The following is an 18,847-nucleotide window of genomic DNA, read 5'->3' on the forward strand; positions in this document are numbered from 1 at the left end:
TACCGGCGAGATTCTCTATCTTTTTGTTTTCTCACTGTGAGACATCACAGCCTTGCAGTGGGATCAGCGCATCACGCCCACCGCCAGCAACGGTTTTTTTTGGTACTTTTTCTCCTTGGGCGACTTGAACTTTGGAGACTTAGAATGAAAGAGATCAAATCTGTCTGATATCCAAGTCAATTTCGACATCTGTCAGATCTCCTGCTGTGCACCGCCTTTTCCCCATGCTCGCCTGCCACGGACCAGCCTCCCAGCCTCCGCGCCCATTGCAACCCGACGTTGTGTGACACGCCAGATTAAATCTTGACCCGGACCTACGCAGAAGCTCTCATCCCTCTTGGATCCCTGGCGACAGCCTCCACAGAGAGGAAGAACGAAAAGAGAGAGGCCAATCAGGAAAAGAAAACTGAGACTCCAACACAAGCGAGACCCGAAATCTACTTCGCCGGTGGCCCAACCCCCGTATTGGCCAGTGCAGTGAGAACTTTTCCTTCCCTTCTCCTTTTCCTCGCTTTCCCCCGCCACGAGGAGCCCGGTCGACTCGGCTCAATTCTTATGGCCATCGGCGTTCCGGCCGGCAGGGTGTTCGAGTCGTTCCTTGCACGACAGAGCGACTGCGTGCCGTATGGCCATCTCCCTTGCCCACAGCTCCTATAGCCCGACGCGGCTGGGTCTCCCTCCCGACGAAAAGGGGCCTCAGCAGAAACAGAGCATGTGGCATCGACTGGGCCTGCGACGATGGCTGGGCCGCGACGATCGAGACGCTTCTCCCGGCGAGAGGGACCGTCAATCTTCCTTCCCCCACAACCTGCCTTCCCACCACTCCCACCACCATCCCCGGGCCTCCTCCGCCGACGACTTCCCGCACGCCAAGCACGATAACTTGACCCGCCGCCTCTCCCGCAAGGTCGGCGTTGGCCTGCCCCGATCCACCACTTTTAAACGACAAATTTCCGAGCGTCGGGATCGCCTGGCCCCCTTAGAATCCGACCACCGTCGTGCCCAGTCCGCCGACCGGCACCCGCTAAGCGCCCAAAGAACCAGAACCAGAACCCTGTCTCCACCGCCAGCCGTGGGCCCGCGACTCTCCGCGCCAGAGGTTCAGTGGCTCGGCCCGACGCCCGCATCCACGGTCGACGAGGCCGCCGAAACCACCAACGATGAGAGCGAACTCCGCGTCGACTGGGAGAATCCTTCGTATCCGGACGTAACGACTGCACCCTCGGAGGTCGAGAAGGAGGCAGACCCGGAAGCGGAGACGCCGGTGTCGACCCCGGCCCCTGTGCAGGACGACCTCGAGATGGAGCTGGAGCGGCGATGGATCCTTAATCTGAGCATGCACTTCCGAGACAACTCAGGGCGGGAGAAGTTCTTTGTCACCTACGCGGAAAGTCCCACAAAATGGCGCCGGGTGACCATCTCTATGGACTATCGCGGTGCACCGCCTGACTCACTCGAACGAGACCTGGAGGAACTGCGGTACCAGCGTGACAAGTGCGCCCGAATATACGAGTCAATCCGCGAATCACTTGCGGAAATCCAGTTCTACGATACCGTGACCAACCTCAAAGTTGAGACCCTCGACGGCCGCCTCCACGTTCACGTCACGGAAGATGTCAACGAGACGATCCCGTACCCCCCAATATCCAGTATCCGACATCTGCGAGGGGCCCGATGCGTGCCCGAGCACCTCCTACACTTCGATTCCCATCTATCAGGTTTTGTCTATAAGGTACAGCTGGGTGGACGTGCCTATATCAAAAAGGAAATCCCGGGCCCGGACACAGTGGACGAGTTCCTGTACGAGATCAATGCTCTCCACGCCCTGAATGGCGCCCCAAACGTGATCCACGTGGAAGGAATCGTGGTTGACGATCAGCAGGAGGTAGTCAAGGGCCTGCTGATCAGCTACGCTGAACAAGGTGCGCTGGTTGATATGCTTTACGAGCAGCGCGGACAGATCTCGTTTGCCAGACGAGAGCGATGGGCCAAACAGATCGTCCAGGGTCTCTGTGAGATCCACGAGTCGGGCTACGTCCAGGGTGACTTCACATTATCGAACATCGTAGTGGATGCTAATGACGATGCGCATATCATTGATATCAACCGCAGAGGCTGCCCGGTCGGGTGGGAGCCGCCCGAGATTGCCGCAAAGATCGAGAGCAACCAGCGAATATCCATGTATATTGGGGTCAAGACAGATCTTTACCAGCTTGGCATGACGCTGTGGGCATTGGCGACGGGAGAAGATGAGCCTGAGCGGCAACCCCGTCCTCTGGTTCTTGGATATGATGTGGAAGTGCCAAATTACTATAGGCGGCTAGTCGAAGTCTGCCTCAGTCCGACGCCCCGACACAGATTAGGGGCGAAGGAGCTTCTCCATTTTTTCCCACGCGATCTGCTTTCACGAAGGCCTCCACCGATCAACCGAATCCCAGTCGCTCACGACAATGATTCCACGTCCATTGCCACAAAAAGCAACGGCCTTCATCCTCTTCCTTCAACAGAAGCACCCTATCAGTACCGCCTCAAGGACTCCTTTGAGCAAGAACCGCCAAAAACACAGGGCGATAGCCTGCCACGGCCTCTCTTCGCAGACACTCATGATGAAGGGAAACAATCAACTCTCACTCTTACGGAGTCAAATGGAGATGCCGACTTTGCTCCGCATCATTCGTCTGCATCTACCTTGAATCATGATGAGCCCCATGGCATGGACCAGGATCGGGATCACAGCCAGTACTCCTTTGACAATCCAGAGTCGAACTCGGTCACAGAGCACAAAGTACAGAATGCTGTGCCAGCTTTTTGGGCCAACACTATCGGTAGTGGCTGCGGTCCAAATGTACCAGAACAGCACCCGCCCTTGGAGCCATCTACCAGCCAAGACAAATTGATTGCGGCTGAACCTGCTCGGTCAGTGTCGGGGATTTCGGCTATCGAGAAGGATGTACCGTCATGCACTGAGAAACATGTCAGCTTTGAGCCTCAACCAAATGGGCATTCCTATTCAACGACCTCGCTTCTTCTTTCGACGCTGCCAATTAACCCTGCCCACGGCATCTCGAAGTGCAGATCCTTCTCATCGGTTCCCAAGGAAAGACAGACTCGTAACGAGGCGGGTCGCCTTGGCTCCGTATCCTCCCTCGCCGAGTCCCAACTGCCCATCAATCCTGCTCTAGGGCTTTCTCATCGCTGGTCTTTGCCTGCCATCCCAAAGAACACCCCATCCCAAACACCTCCCGCTGCTACTGCTGCTGCTGCTGCTGCTGTTGCTGAGTCCGAATCAATTCGTCAAACCCTTACCACCTTCCTCTCTGAATCTCGACTCCCCATCAATCCGACCTTCAGAGAACGCCTCACCAACCTTCCTTGATCTTTCGCCTCTCCTTCCCAGCGCAATGCTATATACTAGCAACCGACTTTCCAACAATGTGAACCGGATTCTTTCCAGCCCTATCCTTTTATTTTCGGGGCCCAGTGCTCGATACCCTCTTCGTTTGCTTCTCGCTTGTATAGCTCCCCCTTCGTCATTGTCTGACTGTCTTTTCAGCATAGCTCTTCATTAAGGCATATGCACCAATGGCACATGCCGGTGAACTTTTGGCGTCTAAAAAAGTCCTTTCTCTTTCTTGCATTCTTCTGATGGATCTGATTTAATACACTTTTTGTGATTTGTTTCATTTTTTTTGCCAATGCTTTCTACACGGAGGATTCTTCTTTTGATTGTTGGGCGTTGTTACAACGGATACGTCTTGATGTATTTTGATTCTTCTTTCCTCTCCTTTTGGCTGATATGGCTGTATTATTTGTCCACTGATTGCTCGCAATGCACATTTTTGAAGACGAATTGGATTTTCTTTATCCTTACCTCTCGCGAATAAATGACTCGAAGCTCTCCCTCCAAGGGTCTGAAGTCGGCCCTAACCCTCGGCCAATCAGTACGATCTTGCACTGAAATGTAGATGGCTTGTCTTCGTCATGTTGCATAGGTTCAGAATCCCTGATTTCAAACACATCCCGGACCGCTTGGATAATCTTGTTCGAACCGTCATCGAGACGTAGGATTCCTTTCAGCCGATGAATCTCAAAGTTCGTAGGGTGAAATTCAGGTGCCGATGTAGGTGGCGCTGGCAACATTGACTCCCAGAGAACAGACTGAAGCCATGAATCAACTTGCGGCACTTTGTCAGCCGGGATTGGAGACGTAACGACTGCGATAGTTGAAATAGCCTATAGTAATGAGTCAATGTCAGAAATATGAAGCGATCAAGAAAACAGTACCGGATCGATATGGCTGTGTCCCTTCCTGCTGAAATCCAAATCATCCAAGTGATCGTAAGCATGTAAATCTAGCACAACACCCTCAATCTGTGGCGTCCGGCTGTGATCCGTAACATGAATCTTGGCTACGCTGTTAATAGCTGAGATGCGGTCCCGCACAACCTCCAGCTGCTCAGGCGTAACCAGATCAGCTTTGTTGAGAATGATCACGTCTGCGTGTGACACCTGCATGTGTGCCATGGACAGTACAGGCCCGCAGCCATGGTCATGGTCAGTGTTGTGAGACTCTGCCTTTTCCTCGGGCGCTGGCTCATCCAGCAGGTGCAGAATGTTTTTTGTGTCGACTAGTGTGACAATACCATCGAGGTAGATAGAGCTGCCGAGTCCTTCGTCCATCCAAAAGACTGGGGCAATGTTGCCAGGATCTGCAAGTCCTGTTGTTTCCAACAGGATGTAGTCGAATGTGCCACGGCGTTCCATGAGGGATTCCAAGGCCATCACACCAGTGTCTCTGAAGTAGGTATTAGTGGTTGAAATGACTAAAAACAAGGAAATTATGGAGTGACTGTACTTGACTGAGCAGCAGATGCAGCCGTTTCCGACTTCCATCCATTCAGTGACTTCCTGGCCGCCCTGATTGACCGTCAAAGGCTTCTCAATGTCCGAGGCTGTAGGAAAGGCATGTCAGAAATTAATTAATGCCTTTTTTGCTTTTACTAATCTATACTCACAGTCCCCAAACTCTACGATTGAATTAGCATCTATCCTTCATACGGCTTAGACATGCAAGGACAAACCGTTCATGATAACAGCAATCTTCTTGCCGTGTTTCTCCGTCAGGATATAGTTCAGCAGGGTGGTTTTACCCGCTCCTAGATATCCTATCAAGCAAGAATTAGTATCATTGTTTGCTTCCTCCGGGGACTTATAGTACCTGTAACCAGGGTGATAGGAACCCGAGCCGTCGATTCCTCCTCTATAGAGGGGGGCGGCTGGTCGACTGGCATCGTGGACACATCAATCAGCTCCGGCGGCGTGTCATCATCCTCAATGTTGGTAGACATGGTGTGTAATATTCCAAAGGTTGCAAATTCTGAACACTTATCTGTTGCTCTTATCCAGCGGGCAAGCAAACCCGCAGCATCAAAGCTACGCCGTATGACGTTGTTACCCAGAGCGGATATTAGGGCTTAGGGCACCGGCGGTCATTTGTTTGTTGCCCCGGCTTATCTGCGACTTCTTTGAGGACAACAGAGGATAACAGAGTATGCTCTCCCAGCCATCGCCCCTCTGATCGATTCGTCCGGTCGCGGGGTTCCTATCCACTCATTTGCTAGTCGCCAACCACACTCGTTTCTTCTCGCGTCTTCTTCCCGGATCTCCCCCTCCCATCACGCGTCATGACTACCTCGGAAGTCTCCCCGTCTAGCTCCCCGCGTCTTCCCAGTCCGCCACCGTTCACAGAGGACCAGATAGGGCCTCAGTCGCCATCGTTCGGCGAGTCATTTGGCAAAGATTCGGAGCAGCTTCTCGGAGGTGCGGCCGGCGATGACGATAGCTCCACGCGCCGTATCCGGCCGGGTACCAAGGCGGCCGACATGGCGTTTGGCCCACCACTGATTCCTCTGTCGCAGGTTCGTATGCGCATCTGCTAAGCTTCATCTATATAGTTCGCTGATCGTTATAGCTCGACTCCCCTTTTCAACTACAGGAACATCTCAAAGCGCTCTACCACCATTTCACCAAGCCCGAAGGATCAGACACGGTGGTCCCGATCAACCGCGAGGTCGCAATCCAGCTCGCAGAGCCCCCAGAGGGAGTTGACCGGTCGCTCTGGCTTTATGAGCTATGCCGCTTCTTAACAATGAAAGTGAACAACCTCATCATCGCATTTTTTGCCGAGAACCCGCCTTGCTCGTCGCAAACCTGCCCGGAGATGCGAGCGTCGGAATGGCAGTACCTTTGCGCCGTGCATGACCCGCCTAAATCATGTTGCGCCATCGACTACTGCTGCCACACACTCGACTGGGCCACCAACACTCTCACGTCTCCTAAATACTTCCCCAGCCGCCTGACTTTGGGTGCCGAAGGCTCCGGTGGTCCCCAGGCCAGCATACGACACTTGACGAACATCTTCCGCCGGCTCTACCGCATATTTGCGCACGCTTGGTTCCAGCATCGTGATGTCTTCTGGGAGGTAGAGGGGCACGATGGTCTCTATGTTTTCTTTAAGACCGTCTGCGACATGTTCAGCCTTATTCCGGAGGATAACTACACCATTCCCCCGGAGGCGGAAGGCCCCGATGCCGTCCAGCCTAAGGTGGCTGAGCCTGCCGACAACAAGCGATTGACGATCCTTCGCAAGGAAAATGAAGACCCCTTTAGCACGAGCGTTGAGGGCATGGACCCATCAATCAGTACTGGCGCTACTACACGCCGTCACAAGCACAGCCCGTCTACGGGATCGCGTGTTACTACCATTACCGAGAGTGCTGAGGACAATGATGACTCTCCTCAAGCTTCTGCACCCCTCCGAGAGGTCCTACAAGAAGAATCCCAGCCACAGGTAGCTGAGGAGCCACCTGCTGAGGAGACAAGGGAACCGCCCTCCGAAAGTGAAGGCCCAACTGCTGCGGAGGAACCAGCAGAAGGTGTTATCCCAGCTGAAAAGACCCTTGAGGAACCTGAGCAGCCCGCAGAGGAAGCTGTGATTACAGACACAGAAAAGCCTCACGAAGAGCAAACTGAAGCACAAAAAGGTCAAGAGGACGTAAAACCTCAGGAATCTACCGATGAGACTCATAAGGGTGAAGTGACCACCCCTTCTATTGCTGAAGAAAATAAAGAACTGCAGCAGGAGCCCGAGCCTGAACAGCAGACTGATTCTTAATGATGTGCAGGCTCTTAGTGATTTTCTATTCCTTCTTGTCTTTATTAATGTCTTTTTAAACACGCCAATGCTTTACTTGGCGTGAGGCATGTCATTATTATTTGTAATATAGCTCAGGATATTGTTTATGGTCAATGCCAATGATACCCATCACCCTGAATGTATGGTCTATATATAGTACAATACTTGAGACACTATGTAAGCACATCAGATGAAATAATCTGTAAATCGAACGAAGGAATTGTTTAGAGGTCCCCAGGTACGCACTGATAAGCATTGATAAGCGCCTTATAGCGGCGGCGCATCGCCGACCTCAATCCTCCGAACTCCCAACCACAACCTTCTGCGAACGCGAATCGCCCCCAATCACTCAAAAACATGTCTGCAGTCAAGGGAGTTTCTGCACCCGTCTACTTCGGATCATTTCTGGTGACTCCGCAAGTAATATCCCCTTCTTGCGGGCTCAATCGCTTAACGCACGTCGAAACTAACCTGGGCCCACTTTCAAAACAGGTCTTTCACCAAACACCTCTCTCCTTCGCGCTTGTCAACCTGAAGCCTATTCTACCTGGTCATGTCCTCGTCTCGTCCCGCCGTGTCGTTCCTCGTATCACAGACCTCACCCCTGCCGAAACAAGCGACCTCTTCTTAACTGTCCGGCGCGTCGGCCGAATGGTGGAGCGGGTCTACGGCGCTGCAAGCCTGAATATTGCCGTGCAGGACGGCGTGCATGCCGGCCAAAGCGTGCCGCATGTACATGCCCACATAATTCCCCGCAAGCCTGCGGACCTTGACCCGATAGATGCTGTCTACGGCATGCTAGGCGGCGAGGACGGAGATGTGGGCAAGGCACTCCGCGAAACACAGACGGGCAGACATACAAACTCCGAGAGTCCGAAGAAGCGAACGCGATTTCCCGTTGTCGACAACGAAGCACGCAAGCCACGCTCCGCCGAGGAGATGCAGACTGAGGCCGAAATGCTGGGGCGCGAGATGGAGAAGGAGGCGCTTGACTAATGGGCTAGACGTTTAGCTGATCTTTCCATCCTGCCTAGGGTGGCAATCATGTTACTACATACGACGAAACGAACAAGCAGAAATGGTAATGCAATAGGTTTATTTGCTCCTCAAACCCGAAAGGTCATGTGCAGTCGTACATCATCACACGTCTGTCTTCATAACGAACACATCGCAACTTATCCCACTCTATGGTATCAGGGTACCCAAAAAGATAAACCAGAAAGAAACGCCCTCCAAACCGAAAGCGAACGCAAGAAGTTTAAAACTCCTGATAGCCTGTTATGCAGATTTATGCACGCTTTGGTCGCTCAGCAACAACCTGCTCAGCCCAGGCCTTGATTTCGGGTAGTTGCACACGACTAGCGACGTGCTGGAACTCAGATAGATCAATCTCGTGGGAACGCTCGTACTCCACCATCTGGAGCAGCAGTTCCATCTTATCGATATCGTGCACAAACTGTGCTTCGAGCGTCACATTGTCCTCGTACTCCTGGAACACGCTCTTGATCCCCTGGGCAGACAGTGCGCCGCCGGGAACCTTGCCCAGGAGAGTCTCGGTGATGTAGTCCATAACCTCAGCCTCGCGGCGAGCCTTCTCGGCTTTGGGAACGTCCGTGTCGACTGGGGTGATATCGCCGACAAGCGATTCAGCCATATCATGGACCAGGGCCATCTTGGTGCAGTGCGGGATGTTTAGCTTGGATGCCAGCTCGGGCGGGGCAAACATAGTCATGATCGACATGCGATACATATGGTCGGAGATAGATTCGCCATTGATACCGAAACGGCGCCAGCCCTCACGCTTGGTGGTCTTGAGGCGCTCGAGGAGGTGGAAGAAGGGAATGGGTGTCGCCGAGTTCTCCTCGGGGGGTGGGGAAGGGTAGACAGCACTAAAGAACATAAAAGAATCAGTTTCGGTGCTGTCCACAAGGTGGTCACGGCAAATTACCGGTCTGCGGGGTCCACTGGGGAGTGTTGGATCCCATGGCTGCGACGATTGGAGAGGAGAGGGCCAAATAAACACTTTGAGAGCTGATTGAAAAGGGAGAGACGAGTGAGAAACAAACCCATTAAGGCTGGTGGGGCTGATAGGCGCAGCAAACAATGCAAACACATGTTATCAATGTTGACATTCCGCCGCGGTTTACTAAACTACGCCCTCCATTCGCCCGCAGCAATATGGCTGCCTCGAGGCCCGCACGGCCAAAGCCTCTGGAGTGGTCGGGCCCATCCCATATTACGGTCTTTATCCGCAACTTGAAGCTGTTGCACCTCGACCAGCGCGAGGACTGGCCCGATATCACCACTCGCGCCTTGTCGTCGTCATCGCAGAACCAGCGCCAGCGGATTCGCCTGATAGAATGGTCTCTCTACTATCTTTTTATGATTTGGGACCCCGAGGGTGCTCATAATGTTCGAACCCATAATTGGTCAGGGAAATTGTGTAATAAAATGCTGATGTCAACACAGAAACTCCGCCCTTTTTTCCCACCGCTTGAACCCCTGCAATCCGTCAACCTCCGCGCAGCCCTATTCCGAGCCCTGACCGAGTTGAAGAAAAATGGTGACCTCGGGCGAGAAACGATTCTCCGCAAGTCTATGCTGGACGACTGCAAGGGTGAGAAATTCGACGAGTTGCTGGCAGTCTTCTCCACGGCTGTCCTGCGGAAGCTTGTAGCGGTATCAGCTTCTGAGATGCTCTGGAACCCTGCCATGACTCTATCTACTGCATCCTCAGTTTCTGCAACGGACTATCAGAACCTTCTGCCTCTGATACTCGCCCACCAAATATCCCTTGATGCGACAGGGGCTCACCGCACCCGGGTGCAGGAGACCTATGAGCAGTTCTCGCGACTTCTTGACGACAAGAAAGCTGAGCTCGCAGATCGCGCTAATAAACTGTCCGCACAGAATCAAGACCCGGTGCAGACTGATTCAGATAGACTGGTGCGTGAGGTACAAACAAACTGGTTGGGCAGCGAGGAGTGGGCTACGGCTGTTTTATATGGTGGATCCCGAAGCAGCACCGACGCCTTCCTGGAGCTTCCCTTCTCCAGAGCATGGAAGCAGGCTACTCAGTCAACTGTGGGTGCTCTTAGCAGTGGTGTGAAGTCGGACCTTGTGGTTGATCTGGAGGCCCAAGTTCTGCGATTACGCAGTCGGCTGCGTAGATGGCATGAATTCAAAGACGACCTCCGCAAGGAGCGCGATAGAAATGGCGATGCAGCGGGCGCCGAGTTCCAGGCGCACCATTTATCGTTCCGAGATCACCAGTCCCTAACAGTGGCGAGTATATCCAAGGCTGTCCGAGAATCAGCAGACTGCGGGAGGGCGCTGAAAAGGGCCGATCGGTCCTTCATGTCGAGCGTGAACGAAGCTCTAACACGCATCAATGGCAAGCCTCATGTTGATAAGCCGCAGCCGCCGTCATTGGAATTTACGAAGATAGAGTCACCACCAGTCTCGGCGGAAATCAGCGACCCTCAACCAACAAAGCTGTTGATGTCAGAGGATGCGCAGGCTTCCGTATTTTCAACGTACGATTCTCCAGATAAACCCCCTGAGCCACAAGCAGAGCCACTCCATTCCTCTCCTCCAATTGTCCGCCTCTCCCCCGATCAACACTCGGAGCCCGAGGACCATGCGGATCCAGAACCCCTCAAGCCCCCGACCTCAAACTATACCCTGGTCGAGCGCACCCGCAAGTCAATGTCTCTCATTCCACCCCCCACTCACGAACCGCAATCCCGGCCCAGGCGTCGTGGCGCGCGCCCATCTTTCCCGGTGAGCCAATTCGAGACCCCACGCAAGGCCTCGCGTCCAGGAATCACCCGGTCTTCTACGCCACAGGACAAGCTCTTTGAAGAGGATGCCGACTACGCCAGTGTCTTCAAGTCCCGGCCTCGTGTTGCACATAGCCCCATCTCATCACCAGCTGTACATATTAGTCCCTCTATGGATGAGGATGAAGAGTTTGATTTGGAATATGATGAGGCGGACTTGAGAGATATGGATTCGCCCCTGTTGAGCACACGGTTTCGGGGTTGACATCCATAGCCCCCTATGTTTGATGATAGATGGTGAAAAAGACAGCACATAAAATACTATAATGTAATTGAGTCACTTCCCATTCGGCAATTGCCGTGGTTTCAGGGCTTCGACTCATGGGCCACGATTACCTTCGGACTCCCGGCTTACCTACTAGTAGTCCTCTACTAAGACCTAGTTAACCCCAAGAGTCATATACCCGTAACTTAATCATCAGATATGCTGCTAACTTAGTTAACTATGCATAGTTTCATAGTATAAATACCCCAATATCCCAAGCCCTCCTAGTCAACAGGCGCGTAGAAACTAAAACGGTGCTTAGGGTCATACTTCGCCTTCAGCTTCCGCAGCTTCTCCAACCTCCACGGCTCATAACCATACCAGCTCCGCGGATCTTCATCACCAATTGCATAATTGACATAGCAGTACAGATCCTCCTGGCCGCTTGCCTGGAATATGATCTGGCGCAGCGTTTCTCCAAACTCATAGGCTTCCCCCTCTCGTTGCGGAGCCTCAGTCTCGTACATCACAACTGGGCATAGTAACTGGTCCGCATATCGATCTGGTACAGCAGTTGAGTCAGAGGGAACAGCCTTCACGCCTTGGGTCGAATAGCCTTCGAAAAGAAACATGGTATTGTTCAGTGCTGGAATTTCTTGTGTGGTTTTTGTGAAATAATCGAACGCTGTGCGCTGCGCTACTGGATTATACTCCTGTATATTGAGGGGGAAGCGAATATTTCCTCGTCCAGACTTTTGGCAAGATAACGAATCATTGTCGATCCAGGCCCATTTAGGGAGGTCCTTGTATGTTCCTTTGCCTGTAACAGCCATGACTGGCCCCAGCTTAGTGAATGGATCGGTAAATTGCGGCTCCACGGCGTCCACGCCTTGCTGCATAATGAAATATCCTATTGCGGCCTAGAATTGTCAGCAAGTTGTTGCAGTAGAGCTATCCACTTCACTTCAACATACATGGTTGGGATCCACATCCGGGTTGTTGAACCAGGATGAGAAATGGACCACGTCCTCAGGTTGCTCGACACCATCTTTTAAAAAGTGTTCGTTGATCGCTTCATACAGAACCTCAACTTTTTCGTGGGTGAAGAAAAGGTTCACATATGACCAGAGCCCGTCCTGGGGAATATCATAGATCTTCGAGGTGACAGATGTCACAATACCGAAATTATGGCCTGCGCCCTTCACGGCCCACCATAGATCGGAGTCTTGGTCAACTGTTATGAGGCTTCCGTTGGCGAGAACCATGTTCATTGAAACGAACTGGTCGGCAATGAGTCCATAGCGTCCTTGCAAGAATCCGTGGCCACCACCAAGACCAGGTCCCAGTAGACTAATACACTCGCAGCCTCCAGTCACTAGTATATAGTTAGCTGAAGCGTTGTTTCCATAGGGGCATGTCTTGTCCCAACCAGTCTGTTTCCCTTGTTCCCACAGCGCATCTATAACCTGCTTAGACATAATTCCGCCCCCAAAAGTCGCTGTCTTTCCATCGTCTGCAACAGAAACGACATTCAGCTGTTTCAACCAGATCTGAATGCCATTGCTAACCGCACCAAGCGATGCGATTGCACCATGGCCACCGTTAACGGCTATAAATGGTAGGTTATGTGCGTTTGCATATTTGACCTACTCAAATCAGCACCACCAAGGCTGATGATCTTCTCGGATGAAATTTACCGTCTCAGCCACGTCGTTCTCGGTTGCAACCTCCACGACAACAGTCACATTGGGCGCCTCAAAAGACGACCATCGCTCCGTACTTTGAGTAAAGCCTTCTGAGCCCGGAAGGTATATATTTGCACCGCTGGACAAGTTTGGCCCAAGTTCAGCTGATATGTTGCCGCGGTTGCACAGGCTATTCAGCCAGCCTATGCCGGTGGCGGGGGCCAGGGTTGAGCAGAAGCTCCCCAGTAACCCCGCGACGGCCACTGCCAGGAATTCCATTCTGGAGTAATGAAGCAGCTGCCTGAGACTAAGATAAACGGTGTGAGGTTAAAAATTGGAAACGATTGAAAAGAGGGAAATTTATTAGTCGAGTCAGAGTTCCCCCGCCCGAATTGTGGTGGGCGAGACAACCTGGATTAGAATCTAGACGACAAAACCAACGCCTGATTGATTGGTGTATGGAAGCAAATCAATTGTGAGGGAAGTGCTCAAAGACACTGGGGTTCTTTGAGCTGCGAAGTGGTCATAAGGAAAGAGAAAGATCTCTGGCCTAGCTACGTAATGGTCTCCAACCGCTTCGAGGTCTGTCCAAATGCGGGAGTTTCATTTCGCCAAGTCCCAGCCGTAAGCTTACTATTCAGTCTGGACAATTCAAAGCGGGTCATATAGACTTCGTTATCCTCCAAATGATATGATATGGCCTACAGGTTTGTGCATGGAATAAATACCACTGTATACGTCTGCGAGCATACCGTAGCTCCTCCAGGCTGCATCTACAGGACTAAATCGCAATTGACCTCAACCCGTCCTCACAGTAAGAATCATCTGTACGATTTCCATCGGATCAGCCCACCCATATGCAGCACATCATTTTCTGACGTTATCCGGTTCATATCAATCATTTTCTCTCGTAAGAAGAATGCTATTAAAGTACACGGTTTGGGCAGCTAATCAACTAATTGGACGACGTCGTGTGTATCAGCCCGTGGTATACTCCGATCCAGAGTCGCCACCAACCTCCTCGTCTATGTCTTCTTCGGTCAACCCGCCATCATCTTCACTCAAGTGGTAGGTAGAAGCTGCGCGTCGTCGATCACTGTGATGGTGCTCAACAATCAAGTCATGGTCGGCATCCGCATCGCCTTCACCAGGCAGGAGAAAGCCACCGCCATGGTCAAGAGCGTGATGGGTGGACTCCTCCAGATGGTCATCCTCGACATTGTCAGGCTCATCATGCTGTCCCTGATCCTTCTTACGCGCCGCAAAGGGATTGTGAGAGTCTCGCTGGCGATCTTCCGCAACATCAAAGCCACCATACTCCTCTCGCACACGCTCAGTAATGCGTAGGCCAAACAAGAATTTGCGCCAGGTCTGCAGGATGCGTTTCTCGGCTTTGAGTTGTTCACGTTTACGTTTCTCTGCGGCGTCAGTGCGCCAAGCGTCTCTCAGTAGGTCTTCGTTTTCGGCCGCTATGACCACCCCCTGGATGACAGGGACCGCCATCTTCGAGCCGAATTCGAAGCCAGTAACGGCCTCTGCATAGTCAATGCCTAGCTTCTTGCAGATACGCACAGTGCCTGGCAACGGGACGTGTGCGGCGCCCCGGGGTATCATACTTGGCACGAAGCAGTCGATATTCCCGTAATCATTTTTAGGGATGATGCCATCGCGGATGGGTGGTGGGATGATATACTCTGTCTGGTCGCGAGCATACAGCCCCTGCAAGGGCTTTTCCCCTGTCTCGCGCTGTAACTCTTCCACCTCGCGTTTGCGCAGGAGAGTCACGGCTCGGATGGAGACCCGTTTGAGGGGAACTGCGCCGGGCAGGATCTGTCGCCCTTCTTTGTGCCAGCTCTCCGCGGACATGCATTTCACCACGTCCGCGCGGCGGAATACAGGCTCTTCTTTGGCTTTGGCACCTTTTCCAGACGTGAAGATGCGGACAGACTCCGCGCCGGGTTTCAACGCCTCTTCGCGCCGGAGAAATCGTTCCAGCACAAACTCTGCTGATTGGCGAAGGCTTTGCAGGGTATCTGTCATCTGCTTTGGTTCCTTCTTCTCAGGCTGTTTGCGTTGGAGCTCGTTCGCATCTTCGATTTCGTCTACCTTGGTCCTGCGGTTCGGGGGCCTTTCGTATCCACGCATGGTCACCCGGAACCAGTCAAACTCGAGATACTGGCCTCGAAGGCCGGGGATCGGGATTTTCTCCACCGGCATGCGGAAGCCCTTGGTCTTTCCAGGCCAGGTCCGTCTCTTGAGGTACCGTGTGGTCACGTCTTTAGCAGTGCCATCAGCTGAATGTGCAATGACATAGCATATCACTTGCTTCGCACGATCGGCTTTGACACCACGCGGTTCAAATGCCGCCTGGAGCTCGGGAGTAGTCGCCACGGGGTTGGAAATGATGAACGGGTCGACGGGAATAATTTCATGGGTGACAGGGGAAGCAACTTCGGTCCAGTAGATAGGAAACGGCATATCCTTGTCATATGGTGTCTTCCTTTTCTTTAATTTTGGTGCTTCATCCTCGGGTGTTGTATCTTCATTCGACTCTCCCCGCTCGTCGTCTGGGACGGGGTCCTTTGACTTGGCCTCGGTCTTGGGTGGGGTGTAGGTTTCTGCTTTGGTCCAGCCAAAGCCCAGTGGCTGCAAGCTGCCCACGAGCCGGGCCTCAATCCCCAAGGCTCTGATAAGAGCTGTGAAGAGCTGAGCCCCGACATCTCGCGAGCCCTGCATGCGCTCCGCAGCCGACCGAAACTCATCCTTATTAGCGATCCGCTCTCCATAGCAGTCAGGATCATTCTCTTCATTTCTAAAATCGTTGATCACAGCCTCCAGCGAGGAGACCGGGCGATAGCCATGCTTCCGCAAGCCAGGTGCCGTAATGCGGAACTGCTTCCTCCAGTACGCAACCAGGACTTTGAGCAGGCCAATGATCGGATCACCCCGACTCATATCTGGCTGGCCTGGCTCCAATCGCTGAGAATCCGCACTCCAGTCCTTGTTTTTCCGCGCCTGTTTCCCTTTCTTCTTACTCTTCGGTGGCTCCGGTTTCGGCTCCGGGAGCTCCAAGCCCGATGCGATCCGCCATTTCTTGACTTCCTGGAGGATGCCCTCCGGTAGCTTATGACGTAATATCTCATGGGCTTTCTTATCGTTCGCCCAGGCGTTGCGAATGGCATTATGGAAGAGCAAGCACTGGACGTGCATGCAGTGGGACTGGATGCGGATCAGGCGCTCGATCTTGGTCGGCCCTTTCTTGCTGTCCAGGAGGTCTGTGACGTGGGATTCATTCTTGTCCAGGATCAGCTCTAGATCTTGGAGCTCGGTCCCAGCCAGGGTCGGCGTCGTCGCGCTGGTGGTTTTAGTGTCGATGGCATCCTCCCAGTCGATATCCTCCTCCTCCTCCTCCTCCTCCTCCTCCTCTTCGTCATCAGAATCAGAATCAACATCGTGCGGTGATAGAGGAGTCTGGATATCCTCCTTGGGCACGTCGCTCAGCGGCGAGTCGAAGTCGGAGTCGGGGTCATCGACGGAGATAGGCGCCGGCTGAGCCTGGGCCTGGCGTTTGGCCGGGGGCGGGTCCTCCTCGGAGACGCGCTTGCGGGGGACGAACGGCGGCATGCGCGGGAATGAGTCTGATCGCCGAGGGAGGGGAGTGGAGGGGAGAGAGTGGAGTTTGGGGGGAAAGAGACCGTGGAGTCGCCGATAGTCGGGCGGAAGGGGGAGATGCGCGACGAGCGAAAGAAGACCGTGGATGACGCTGTCGGCAGCTGCCGAGGTCGTTTGGTCATCTTTGACCTATCTTTCTTTGTCTCTTTTACCTTTCTTTGGTTTGCCATTTACACTACAAGATCTACCAGTTGAAAAACCTTCCCTTCTTCAAATCCCTCCCCCTCCTCTGGCCCACCCAATGGAGGCCGTCACCAGATTCTTCTCTTCCCCGCGCTTCGCCGTGGCGGGCGCCAGCAACGACCCCAGCAAATTCGGCTACAAGAGTACGCCCACCCCACGCTGTCGCAATGGACCGATGTACTAACATTCTCCCCTTCTCCCTTCTCCAGTTCTCGCATGGTATCACCAGCACTCGCTACCTGTGACCCCGCTGAATCCGCGGGCACCGCAGATCGCCTTCCCCTCGCGTGCATACGACACCGTCCCCTCGCCGGTCAACCTGCCCTCGCCGACACAGACCTCGTTGTCGGTGGTGACTCCTCCGGCCGTGACCCTCAAGGTGCTGCAAGAAGCGCACTCTGTTGGTATCCCTGCCGTCTGGCTGCAGCCCGGAACGTTCGATGACCGAGTGCTGGAGTTTGCTCGGAGTCACTTCGACGCGGTGATTGCGGGCGACGGCGGAGCGGGTGGCGAGGGATGGTGCGTGCTGGTCGACGGCGACGAGGGATTGGAGGCCGCGGGAGTGCAGTGGACCAGCCAGCGGCTGTGATGGAAGAGAGAGAGAAAGCGGAGAGAGGAGGGTGGACACAATCTGATACGAGCATGTGAGGGGCAAGTACCTAACGAGTTGTGGTCTCAGATGGAACTACAGTACGTCTGTGTACTTCGTAGGGGAGATTTGTGGTCAAAACACAAAACAACACTAGCCCGTCCGAGTAATCAACACTACTTTTTCCTCTCCGCACCAAAGCTCCTCCTCTCTCCGATCTTCCCCATGAGTTACCTGTTGATTCCCCATTTTGATTGAATTTCTCTCCCTCGCCTCGTTTCTTTTCATCTGCTCTCTAGCCCTCCAACACTCCCAACATGCCCGACATGCCGGCTGTCTTCCACCTGTCGGCCTCTCCGCCCAAACTCGATCTCGCCAGCGCCAACTCGCAGTTCTTTCAAGTCCCTTCCACAGCCTCCGCCTCCTCGTCGCTCTACTCGCTATCTGTCAGTCGCAAGCGACCGCGTCGCAATACTGGAAAACTATCTTCCCATTTCGAGGCCTCGTCGGAAAACGCCTCCGCCTCTCCGCTGCTCCTGGCCGATTACCGCAAAACAAGCGGTCACGACGACTTCCACCCACCCGCCGAGTTCGACTACCGTCCCAACCGATACCGCGAGTCGTTTCTCCCGCCTTCGCTCGACAACAGTGTCGAGGCAATAGACCCAGACTTGTACGGAACCAGTCGCAAACGTAGTCGACGCGACTCGATCCTCGCCTCTCCGTCCGCCGACGATGCCAGTCCCAACTCAAGGCCCGTCGGCTGGGGACGAACCGTGATGAATGCCGTAGGAAAAGTCCTCGATCTCTGCTGGTCCGGGGCTTTCCGGGGCTTCTACGCAGGTGGAGGGCAGGGCTACGACATGCCCGCCGGGTCACCAGCCCCCTTCAATCCCAGCTGGGAGGCTGGGCCGAGTGGAGTGGAAAAGGACCGAATTTTCCAATCCCCCATCCCCGGCCAATTCCCGGAGGAAGATCTCGATCGGAACTGGGTCGTTATACCGACCGACCCAGCCGACCCCTTTGTGGGCGATAGTAGCAGCAGTCCATCCGCGCGAGCCCGTCGCATTCACCAGGCATCGAGCCCCCGCCGTCGACCAGCTGTCATGCCCCGGTTGGGCAAGAGACCGAGTACCGGTCCCTCTATGCGGCCCTCGACTCCAACGAGGATTCAGCCCCTTCCCTCGCCCCGGTCGAGAGAGGGACCCGGGTCGGCGGAAATGCAACGATATGCGGCGCAGATGCGCCGCAAGGAACGCGAAGAAGATGCCAGTATCAAGCGATTGAACCGGCAACTTCAAGCTATGATTAAAGAGGGCAAAGAGGCACTGGGAACGACAGTGGAGGTGGACGATTTGGACATGGACTTTGACTGAGCAACCTGCGACTGACTGCAGTGGTGTCCTTCTTTCATGATTGTTTGTTTTTATTTTCCGCTTCTCTATGTTTGGCTTTTTGCATCTCATGATTCGATAC

At 53.7% G+C, this 18,847-nt stretch overlaps 10 protein-coding genes across 10 annotated transcripts; 6 read left to right on the plus strand and 4 right to left on the minus strand.

Annotated features, from left to right (window-relative positions):
• Window positions 1-625: 625 nt before the first annotated feature.
• N7482_001800 (protein kinase family protein) lies at window positions 626-3,376 on the plus strand (the record flags this gene model as incomplete). The annotated part of the gene is made up of 1 exon (XM_056683925.1): window positions 626-3,376. The coding sequence occupies one exon, from the start codon at window positions 626-628 to the stop codon at window positions 3,374-3,376; it is 2,751 nt and encodes a 916-aa protein (XP_056547531.1).
• Window positions 3,377-3,867: 491 nt separating this feature from the next.
• N7482_001801 (CobW family GTP-binding protein) lies at window positions 3,868-5,348 on the minus strand (the record flags this gene model as incomplete). Its single annotated transcript, XM_056683926.1, has 6 exons — window positions 3,868-4,233; window positions 4,285-4,795; window positions 4,856-4,952; window positions 5,016-5,027; window positions 5,082-5,165; window positions 5,219-5,348. 6 exons carry the CDS (start codon window positions 5,346-5,348, stop codon window positions 3,868-3,870), a joined length of 1,200 nt encoding a protein of 399 aa, XP_056547532.1.
• Window positions 5,349-5,684: 336 nt separating this feature from the next.
• Window positions 5,685-7,174, plus strand: N7482_001802 (Mob1 family protein; the record flags this gene model as incomplete). The annotated part of the gene is made up of 2 exons (XM_056683927.1): window positions 5,685-5,918; window positions 5,972-7,174. The coding sequence occupies 2 exons, from the start codon at window positions 5,685-5,687 to the stop codon at window positions 7,172-7,174; spliced, it is 1,437 nt and encodes a 478-aa protein (XP_056547533.1).
• Window positions 7,175-7,552: 378 nt separating this feature from the next.
• N7482_001803 (HIT family protein) lies at window positions 7,553-8,191 on the plus strand (the record flags this gene model as incomplete). Its single annotated transcript, XM_056683928.1, has 1 exon — window positions 7,553-8,191. The coding sequence occupies one exon, from the start codon at window positions 7,553-7,555 to the stop codon at window positions 8,189-8,191; it is 639 nt and encodes a 212-aa protein (XP_056547534.1).
• A 292-nt stretch (window positions 8,192-8,483) lies between these two features.
• Window positions 8,484-9,180, minus strand: N7482_001804 (HD domain-containing protein; the record flags this gene model as incomplete). Its single annotated transcript, XM_056683929.1, has 2 exons — window positions 8,484-9,084; window positions 9,134-9,180. The coding sequence occupies 2 exons, from the start codon at window positions 9,178-9,180 to the stop codon at window positions 8,484-8,486; spliced, it is 648 nt and encodes a 215-aa protein (XP_056547535.1).
• Window positions 9,181-9,373: 193 nt separating this feature from the next.
• Window positions 9,374-11,242, plus strand: N7482_001805 (uncharacterized protein; the record flags this gene model as incomplete). The annotated part of the gene is made up of 1 exon (XM_056683930.1): window positions 9,374-11,242. One exon carries the CDS (start codon window positions 9,374-9,376, stop codon window positions 11,240-11,242), a length of 1,869 nt encoding a protein of 622 aa, XP_056547536.1.
• A 284-nt stretch (window positions 11,243-11,526) lies between these two features.
• Window positions 11,527-13,206, minus strand: N7482_001806 (FAD-binding oxidoreductase; the record flags this gene model as incomplete). The annotated part of the gene is made up of 3 exons (XM_056683931.1): window positions 11,527-12,162; window positions 12,217-12,888; window positions 12,940-13,206. 3 exons carry the CDS (start codon window positions 13,204-13,206, stop codon window positions 11,527-11,529), a joined length of 1,575 nt encoding a protein of 524 aa, XP_056547537.1.
• Window positions 13,207-13,905: 699 nt separating this feature from the next.
• Window positions 13,906-16,551, minus strand: N7482_001807 (Rad4 family protein; the record flags this gene model as incomplete). Its single annotated transcript, XM_056683932.1, has 1 exon — window positions 13,906-16,551. The coding sequence occupies one exon, from the start codon at window positions 16,549-16,551 to the stop codon at window positions 13,906-13,908; it is 2,646 nt and encodes an 881-aa protein (XP_056547538.1).
• Window positions 16,552-16,840: 289 nt separating this feature from the next.
• Window positions 16,841-17,371, plus strand: N7482_001808 (CoA-binding protein; the record flags this gene model as incomplete). The annotated part of the gene is made up of 2 exons (XM_056683933.1): window positions 16,841-16,925; window positions 16,992-17,371. The coding sequence occupies 2 exons, from the start codon at window positions 16,841-16,843 to the stop codon at window positions 17,369-17,371; spliced, it is 465 nt and encodes a 154-aa protein (XP_056547539.1).
• Window positions 17,372-17,688: 317 nt separating this feature from the next.
• Window positions 17,689-18,747, plus strand: N7482_001809 (uncharacterized protein; the record flags this gene model as incomplete). Its single annotated transcript, XM_056683934.1, has 1 exon — window positions 17,689-18,747. The coding sequence occupies one exon, from the start codon at window positions 17,689-17,691 to the stop codon at window positions 18,745-18,747; it is 1,059 nt and encodes a 352-aa protein (XP_056547540.1).
• Between the last annotated feature and the right edge of the window lie 100 nt (window positions 18,748-18,847).

The sequence above is a fragment of the Penicillium canariense genome (assembly GCF_028826845.1).
Source record: "Penicillium canariense strain IBT 26290 chromosome Unknown utg000001l_segment0_segment0, whole genome shotgun sequence".
In the NCBI taxonomy this organism is placed as follows: Eukaryota; Fungi; Ascomycota; class Eurotiomycetes; order Eurotiales; family Aspergillaceae; genus Penicillium; species Penicillium canariense.